Here is a 9,852-nt window from a genome sequence, read left to right on the forward strand (position 1 = left end):
TAGCTTAAATGTCCAAAACATATGGATGAATGTAGGATATGTTGTGTTCTAAGGTAGCCTGCTAGACCATTGTGGGCTATAGAATGAATAGAATAGAATGTTTTTATCGTCATCATACACAAAGTACAACGAAATTAAAAGACAACTCCAGTGGTGCAAAATACAAGTATAAAAAAAGACAAATAAGAATATCTAAATATATTTACAAAAGGAGCCAGTAGGAAGTATATACAGTACGGAATGAGCATGGTAACAACCAAACGGTAGAATAAATATATTGCACTGTTGATATATGAGAAATATAAATAATATAAATAAATAACAAAATAATTATAACTATATAATTATAAATAATCTATAATAATTATCATATAATATAGTGTAATATAAACAATATGTCTTTGTATTTCATTCCTTCATATATTTTAAACTTTTAAGCTGAATGTGTATAATTACGAAATACTTTTTAATAAATAAAAATGATGTAACATAAATACAGAAGATGTAATTGCTGACAGAAAAAAAAATTAAAATATGATAGATAGATAGATAGATAGATAGATAGATAGATAGATAGTGTTCCTGTTAAATCATAGATGTCGCATTATTATTAATAAGTAAATACATAAACAAGCAAATAAACTCGGGTCTCGTTTACGTAATGACGTAAGCGTGCGTAGTCCTGGTTCGAGAAGTTACGCAGAACGTGCAGAGGCTATAAGAGGAAGGAAGATGGCGGATAACAAAGGCGAGGAGGATATGGAACCGTCTGCAAATTTGGACTCAGTGCCTTCAGTGCAAGATAGCGAGCAGTCAGAGGCGAAAGTCGAAAATGCGGTGATAGTTATAGAAGGAAACACGAAGGATGATGCGGAAACCGAGGCCCGCGACAGCGCTACCGAGGCACCGACACCCACCAGTGAAGGAGGGGACGTTAGCAGCGGCTCGGCTGTTGCTGCTGTGGTCGGGGAAGCCAACGGTAGCGTTAGCAACGCCGTTAGCCCGGCTGGAACCAGCAGCACCAATGCAGAGCCAGCGGCAGCCGAAACCCCAGCCGCCGGGGAGACTCCAGCTGGCGGACTCACTACCGAAATGTCTCCCCCTCCCACGGCTCCAGCCGCCACGCCGGTATCCACTCCCATTAATTTACTGGATACGTGCGCCGTGTGTAAACAAAGTCTTCAGAGCCGAGACTGTGAACCAAAACTTCTGCCTTGTCTGCACTCTTTTTGCCTAAAATGTATTCCGCAACCAGACAGACAGATTAGCGTACAGGTGCCTGGACCACACGGGCAAACTGACACACACATAGGTGAGTTTTTTTCCACGAGTAAGTAGATCTACCTGCGAGCAGGCCTCTGCTCTGTCATCTGCTGTTTGCATTGAATCGCTGTCTGTCAGAAGTTTTGGCTTCAACAGTTGGAAGGGTAAATGTCAGTGATTTTTGGAGGGAGTTTGATGTACGCCATGTAACAGGTGGATCATCTGAGTCTTCACAGCTGAAACCCGTCCAGGGAGTGGGATTTTTAGGCAGTTGCATGAAACAGGAACGTGGTTTTCTCTCTGAGCCCATCTCCCTGGAGAACATGGGTCAACGGCTGATCACTTCTTCCACCTTAATAAGCAGCGACACGAGACATCATCATCATCATCATCAGTTGAGTTTTAATTGGAGAAATGGCTGTGAGGGAATAATATAAATGATGAATCAGTGGTGCTTTAACTGCTTGTGGTGCTGCTGTAGTCAATAGCAAAGGCCCATTTCCTGCAGGTTCCATCGCCTCCAGAAATATAGTCGTAAATATTTTTGCATTGACTTTTATTCCTTTTCAGAAGGTAGCTACAGCATGAGGAGTGGATGTTGACCAGGCACTGATAACTGCATATTCAGTAACAGCTTGTAATAAAGATAGTGGTGTAGAAAATAACGGTCCTGGATGATTACAATTCCAAATGTTATATTAACATGTAACAGCTTGTTATAAACATGTTGTTATTCGAATGCATCGGAATAACACTGCACCATATCCCTGCAGGTGATGTTTTTTTCCTCATAATTACAAAGTTCTAAGATCTTTTCTCCCAATTATGATGTTCAGCTCTCCTAATCACTGGATTTGTCCTCATAAGACAGTCACTAAGTGTGCAATACAAAAGTCATAATTACAATTTGTTTTTTTTCTTTCTTGGATGAACGCAATGCAACATCGTTTTTGTTGCGGTGTAAGTGCATTGATAAATGTGCCTTGTCTGTACGTTACCCTACCGTGCTGCTTTGAAAAGGGGCACACATCATTGCCCGCTCTGTAGACTCCACAATGCTTGATTACCAAACAGTGAGTCCAAGCCCCAAAAGTCAGTCGACAGCAGTACAGCTGTTGCACCAGAAGCTTTATTCTGAGAGCGAAACCGTAGATTTGCATGATCACTTCTGCGATGTGAGAATAAAGCAGTTTATAAAGTTATCAGTCCACCTTAGGAGAAACTCTTCTCTTCAGCTCTTCTCTCAGAAATATTCTCCACATTTCCAAAAGGTAGACTTCAGCAAATTGAATCCAAGTCTGTACTGCCATCAGTTGACATGTTTTTATTTATTTAAGAGTAGTTTGACTGATAACAGCCTGCCTGGTGTCTGGACTGATTTCATATGTATTTCAAATTCTGCACAGAAAGTTTTAATTGCACAGTTTTATTGAGCCAGAAATCGTAACCACAACGTTGATGTAAAACTCGTCTGTGACACAAAACAGGCGTTGCATTTCCAATTTAACGAAGGGAGTCATACAAGACTGTCTCATGATGGCATCTCATATTTCTCTTTATTCTCCTTTTGTCTGTGTCTGCAGTTTTACCTACTTACAGTACCTGCCAGCAAGCCTCATAATTTTATTAGTCTTGGTCTCTGTGGACAATTTTAATATCACATGGTGTCTGTTTTCGGGAATTGCATTACTATTGGTTTCAGGAGCGATTTAGTGTCACATGGTATGAATTGTTTTTGCAGAACTGCTCGTCGCGACAAAGGATTTTTTTCTAGGTTAAAGGAGGCACATATTGTCTTAATATGGAGGTTTAAAATGGGGGTTTATTAGTATATTGAGTTTGTAAATAAGATATGGCTCAGACTTACAGTTTGAAATGAACAAAGGAAAATACTTTCACTTTAAGTGTTCCTTTGGCCACAGTCACTGCAAGGCCCAGTCATACCCAGGCTGATGTTTTGGAAGCACTCCTCCTTGGTTAACGTAATAATGAACTACACAGCAACTTTCCACAGTACTTTCCTCAATCCATGAAAGCCCCCATGTCTCAAAAAATTATTTATTGACCACGTCCACCTTTATAGTTGAATCTTACAAAAGCTTTGTTAGTAACCAGATTTATAGCATTGGTTAACGTGACCTCACCTAAAGGATGACAAATAATGTCATCGCTGCCTCGGTCACAGCACTCACTCAGGCTGCTGATTAATAGTATTAAACCCTGGGCTTAACTTGTAAAAAGGAGGCTGGCTAATTACACGTTACCAGAATCTGTGGTGATTGACAAATCATTGACGTGATCGTCAATCACGTTGCACATAAATCACACGTCAGAGACCCTCCAAGCACACATGTCTGTCCGACTGTCTGTCTGTCTGTCTGTCCGACTGTCTGTCTGACCGTCTGTCCTGTATTTTGCTGAACTGTTAGGTATGCTTCATATGAAGTGGGCACCAGACAGGAGTGAATGTTGTTGTTGTTGTTTTAAAAAAAATGTTTATTGTTCATTGGCTCTCATTGACACTCAATTCCAAATTGAACCACGGCACCAAACACCACAATTATATTGATCGATTCCCCGTCCAATCACTTTCATATATTTCTGAAAGAAATGAGGAAATATGTAAACCGGACGGGTCCAGTTCTTCTCTGCAAAGGCTCCTGTAATAGTTGGTAGCTAACAGATATGTGTACAGGCCTTGGAAAACCAGAAGTGTCTTCATCTGATCTACGACTTAGACGTGCGGTAACCTACGCAATACTGCCTGGTAGCTGTACCAGTCAGTTTTTCTCATCGCATTACTTTCTGCTTCATTGTGAAGAACATTTTGTAAGAATGCATTTTTGCATCATTAAGATGCATTTATTTTTGCTGCTGTACCAAAATTTTTGATTATACATCTGCAAGGTGGTTAGCACCGTCGCCTCACTGCTAGAAGGTCGCTGGTTGGCGTCCCGGTGAGGACACCCGGGATCTTTCTGCGTGGAGTCTCCATGTTCTCCCCGTGCAGCGTGGGTTCTCTCCGGGTTCTCCGGCTTCCTCCCACAGTCCAGAAACATGTTGAGGTTAATTGGTGATTGTAAATTGTCCGTAGGTGTGAATGTGAGTGTGCTTGGTTGTCTGTCTCTAAGTGTAGCCCTGTGATAGACTGGTTACCTGTCCAGGTGAACCTGCCTTCACCCTGAGTCAGCTGGGATAGGCTCCGCCCCCCACGACCCTGGTGAGGATTAAGCGGTGTATAGATGATGGATGATTTATTAAAGCCAAATCCTTTACTTTACATTTTGGTCACCATGTTGCTGTGTTTAAGCTAAAACCACCTCTGTTGCTAAGCAGAGTTGAGATGAGAAGACAAATCTGGTCTTGTCTTGGGTTAATACTCGTTGACAGGTTAGTTATCCTGGTCTATTAAGTGTACTAGTGACATCTAGCATATTCCAGGTTAATAATTAGCAAAACAAAAGCCTGATTCCATCTAATGAATCTGTGATGGTTATAGTTTTGTTTCCCTTTTGTGTTCTTCCTGTCGGAGAAGGGATGAGTTTTTTGATGAATCGAAGGAAACACAACCCCAATCCTGTTTGAAATAAACTTTTAATTGTGTTTGTGTGTATTTTTATATACAGACGTGCGGCAGAGCTTGGGCTGCTCAAGTTCAAAGTGACAGCTGTGTGGTACATTTGTTGTTGTGTGTGTGTGTGTGTGTGTCTGTGTGTACTTAGGGGTTGTGTGGGTTTCTCAGCACAATCCTAGTCCAGCTGCTTTCACAACCAGCCACACAGGACCCATGCAGCTGGAGCTCACACAAACCGGCTTTGTGCTGCTCAAGTCAGTGTGGACCGGCTCAAACCGGCTTATGCCGGTTCTTACCTCAGCTGGCTGGAGTGGGGGGCGGGGGTGGGGGGGGATTTATGGGTTGATGAGGTACCATATTACGCCGACTTAATTAAAACATTTATGTGAAGTTTAATCTTGTGACGAATATCAGGCTTCTGAAAATAAGCGCTAAACTTAATGCGCCGAACTAATTATTTGTTGGCATTCGTGAATACAGCAATAATTCCACTAATTCCATTAACGAAGCCAAATAAAGTGATTAAATGGAGCAGTCCTCGTTGTTTGGCCATGTGATTTAATATTGTAATAAAAATGCCAAGGCTGATGAAATTGAATCTTCTGGAGACGAGGCCTAAATCAATTAGTCCCCATGAATAGGCATGGACGTCCTGCTGTGCCAAGAATTTTTAATAACTGCAGGAATTTACCTAAAGGAAATTATGGAAATGAAAAAGAAAGTCTGCTGAAGGCCTCTTATCAATCCTCTTAAGTTTGGAGCAGGACTATTCTTAGTTAAGTAGCTTCATAAGTCAGGTGTTGGCTTACCTGTGGGCTTATCCTTCACTGCTTTCTATTTTCTTCAAAGATCGGTTTATTTAATCATCAATTAATTGCCACTAAGGACTGAATTTGTTGGTCAGCGTCGGACCTTTTGACTTCCCTCGTCTTCTCTCTTGCGTCCACAGTAAACGTGATGCGGTGTTCAGTTTGCCACCAGGACTACAAGCAAAGCGACATCGTTGACAACTACTTCGTCAAAGACACGACAGAGGCCACGAACGCGTCCGATGAAAAGGCTGCACAGGTGAGTCCAAACGTAAACGTATTGACGCTTGTAGGCTTTCTTCTGCTGCATGGTGCCGTCTTAGCATATGCTTGGGATTATGATATTTCATTCTCTAATAAAGCAAAGCATTCCAATATGATACTACCATAAAAAAGATTTAGTGTGCCAAAAATACCAGGATGTACATCTGGTAAGATTTTGCACTATGTAAGCCAGCATGTTTTTTTTTTATGGCCATTCTGACCCACAATCCTTTGCACGGTTCCTTTGCATATGCTATGGGGGTCTTGTGTGGGCATAAACAAGCTGGAGCCGCCGACAGATGACAGCTCATTTCACAACAGTCGCAATATTATGATGAGATGAAGTAGTATTTACCAATTATATGCACGAGACACGGCGTACTTTGTAAGGGCTGCTATATTACGCACTTATAAAGAAGTATGTGATTTGGAACACAGCCGTGATTCGGAAAAGTTGTATCAGATATGCACGTGATCCATTTAGTTAAATGCTAAAAATCTGATCGTACAGTGTGATATTAAACAATCTAAACCAAGTGGGAGGTAGATGTGGCACATTTTGCAGCATTATCGTCTTTCTTTCGATGTCTTTGGTGGATTGCATCTCAAACAGACGTGCAAATGCCTGTTGTTTAAAGATTATTATCAAAATTGCACCGTTTAATTGATTAATTTTGTCATTCTTGTTGCGAGCCTGTTGCCCTTATACGCTATACTTGCCACCTTCAATCTGTGCAACCGCTTTATCTGGCGCTTTACAGAAGTATAATGTGTGAAACCCCAGTCAACCGCAGTTATTTTTTCAGCTCTGCAGCCATAAAGAGCCGAGTCATGACATCTTTGTACCACTGGCTCAGTCGCTCAGCTCAGTCGTCCCTGGAAGTCTTTTTTTTCCCCCTCATACTATCAGAAAGTGACTTGCTAATAGAAAGTGGAACTGCTGTGACTCTAAACAGGGCTCCAGACTACGACCATTTTTGGTCACATTTTTTTTTTGAGGGTGAGCGAGTTGGAATTTCAAGTGGTCGCAGTCGTGCGAGTGTGTGAGGATCATTAAGCCATATTAGTGTCGCTGTAACTGGCACAGGCAGCGACTGTGTCAACCGAAGCGGTGGAACTGTGGTATTTACACTTAAAAATGCAATCTTCTCATGAAATCTTGAGCGCACCTGCATTAGATGTTTTCTATGAGCGGAACAGCGCCTGTACGTGCGCTCCACACTGTAGAACAAAATCACCCGGTTTCATCTTGGACAAATCTGACCCTACAACGCCCCAGTTTAACTCTTTTCAAAGTATGCTTTGGTCGCACACCTGTCTGAGCACACCGCAGCCGCCAAGCAGCAGCTACCACAGCCTGCAGTGTGGGGCGTTCAGGGAACATCTGTAAATCAGAGGGCCTGTCGATAAGAAAATGTTCAGCAAGTGGTGTGTTTTGCCTGTGGCCAGGTGGAAGGTGCGATCAAATGAGAAAGTTGTTGGCACCAGTGAAAAAATTAGTCTGGAGCCGTGCTAAAGAAAGGAAACAATTCTCTGAATACTCTGTAAACACACACGGAAATAGTCCCTCTCGTGTGGAGCCATGACATGAAAAAGACTGCACCAAGATGTCTGTTGGATTTTCTTATTTATGGAATACAAGCCAGAAGATCAGTTTCACTTCAGCTCTCTATCACCTGCTATCATAACAAAACAAGGAAATACGACAGCGTTCTGATGATGATGATGATGATGATGATGATGATGATGGGAATAATAATATTTTTAGATTTTAGTTGACTTTGCTCTCTTGAACCAGATGGTAATCATATAGCCTTTGATATATGGGAATATGTTTTATTAACCATATGTGTATCAGCTGCTGGCATCAGTAAGCCGGAGCTCAGTCACTTTCCTGCAGCCTGAATATTTTTCACACAGTGTTATAGAAGTACCATGTCAGTATCAAGGCGATATCTTTTGAGGATACGACCACCACTACTGATGTTGGCAAGGCTGCATCTACTTCTGATTCTGTGCAGAGTTCTTTTAGATACTTATTGGTGTTTTCTTTCTAAGGTGTGCACAAGCTGTGAGGACAACGCAGGAACCATAGGCTTCTGTGTGGAGTGTGGCGAATGGCTGTGTAAGACCTGCGTGGAGGCCCACCAGAGGGTCAAGATCACCAAGGACCACAAAATCCGCACCAAGGAGGACGCTGATGCTGCCTCGGGTAAGATGGCTGACCCTCACAGACGAAGCATTGATCACTGCTTAGAGAAGCTAAAACTGTAAAGAGCTGAGTGAGACCAACCCCAGTTGAAGCACAGTGAATGCTGATTGGCTACTGCTGATTGGCTGTTGCCATGGTAATGCTGCTGCAGATCTTTGTGCTTAGATGGTACCTCTAGCTGGTGAGACTATGCATCCTGAGCTCCGTCCAGAGTTTTCATAGACTCTATCTGTTTTAAATCTTGAATAGACTTGGACATGATTGCTGTGGCTTTTGTTGCTGTTTATTTTTTTTTAAATCTTTGTTTATTCTGCATTTTCCACTGTGGTTTCTTTGGGCAAATTGCCTCTTTGTATTTGTCTCACCTTTGCTGAGTGGCGTCTCTTATATCGTGTGTCTACAGAGTCCGTCGGGGCATCAGGACAGAGGCCGGTTTTCTGTCCCATCCACAAGCAGGAGCCTCTTAAACTATTCTGTGAGACTTGTGACACGTTGACCTGTAGGGACTGCCAGCTGCTGGAACACAAGGAGCACAGGTAACTCGACATGCACGTCGTTGTTTTATTACTAATGCACTGTTAGCCTGTTCTCTTTTAGCTTCTTTGTCTGGGAAGAAGCACGATTATTTAAAAAGCAAATTAATAATTATACCAGCTGTCAGTATTCACCAACAGTATTCCTAATAATTAAAATTTTGCATTGATAACATACAGGTCTGACATGCTGTTATGGCTTAAAGCTCACCTGCACTGTGCTGAAATTCTTGTGCGGGGCCGTTTGAGATGGGTCATGTTGAGGAAACTTGCCAACAACTTTTATTTGAACTTTATTGATGCCCGTGCAAACAGTGATTCATTTCATCTCATCAATCTAGCAACCTTATGCTATCGGACTTCTGTATCATACGTCATATCACCTCTCCTCCTTTTTTTTTTTTTTTTAAATTCTCTTTTGTTAATTGGTACTTTCACCTTAGTGTGACACCTGCAAACATCACTCATGACATTCAGAAAATATTAAATATTCACCATCAGTCATATACCAAATCATGGTTAACTCTGTGAAGTACATGTAGCCGTCATTTAGAGACTCAAAACTGTACCTCTTCAATCATGCATGACATTTTTGACAGAAACAAACAACAAAAATACAATGTGGATGTCTTGTGACTACTTTGGCCTACTCTGTGTATCTGATAGGTGTTCTGACCTTTCTACCATATGTAGGTGTACTTGATTGTTCATCATCTGCAACAACTGGCTGCTCTGCTGAGCTGCATGGCTGTCTGTCATGTCACAGTTCTTTATTCTTGTGACTAACTTTAAGTTCCCGTTGTGTTCATCTCCACATGGAAAGGTTTTCTCTCCATTATCAGTAGATACTTTGTGTTTCTTCTGTACACCTGCTGTCTGGAACCACAAAAGAACGTGGCTGTGGGTGTTTTTGTGGGACCACGGCCGGCTGCCGTGTTCCTCATCATCCTGACCTTCTCACCTGCTTGCAGGTCCGACAGTTTTCTTGTCTATTAAACTACAATTTTTGGTTCTCCTGCCACTCTCTTTACCTGGACGGTTCCTTCTGGGGTAAACAAAGAGGTGAAGAGGTTGAGGAAGACCGTTTTCCTTTAAGCTCCCATCCCGTTAGCAACTACGCTGGTGATAGTCCAACATTTTCCAAAGGTGTGTTGTGATAGATCAGCAATGAAGTATAGGAGACACCATTTTTTATTT

General features: G+C 42.0%; 1 protein-coding gene across 3 annotated transcripts in view; it reads left to right on the top strand.

The window, feature by feature from the left end:
* The first annotated feature begins 707 nt into the window (after positions 1-707).
* trim33 (tripartite motif containing 33) overlaps positions 708-9,852 on the top strand; it is a 43,773-nt gene continuing 34,628 nt past the window's right edge. For 2 of the 3 annotated variants that reach the window (XM_008293935.1, XM_008293937.1), the window contains exons 1-4: positions 728-1,312; positions 5,787-5,905; positions 7,969-8,122; positions 8,526-8,658. In XM_008293935.1, coding sequence (XP_008292157.1) covers positions 733-1,312; positions 5,787-5,905; positions 7,969-8,122; positions 8,526-8,658 — 986 coding nt within the window. In that variant the 5' untranslated portion in view covers positions 728-732. Of the gene's footprint in view, positions 1,313-5,786; positions 5,906-7,968; positions 8,123-8,525; positions 8,659-9,852 lie in introns of all 3 variants that reach the window. The other variant, XM_008293936.1, reaches the window with a different exon arrangement.

Source organism: Stegastes partitus, unplaced genomic scaffold (assembly GCF_000690725.1).
Source record: "Stegastes partitus isolate 25-593 unplaced genomic scaffold, Stegastes_partitus-1.0.2 Scaffold923, whole genome shotgun sequence".
Lineage (NCBI taxonomy): Eukaryota > Metazoa > Chordata > Actinopteri > Pomacentridae > Stegastes > Stegastes partitus.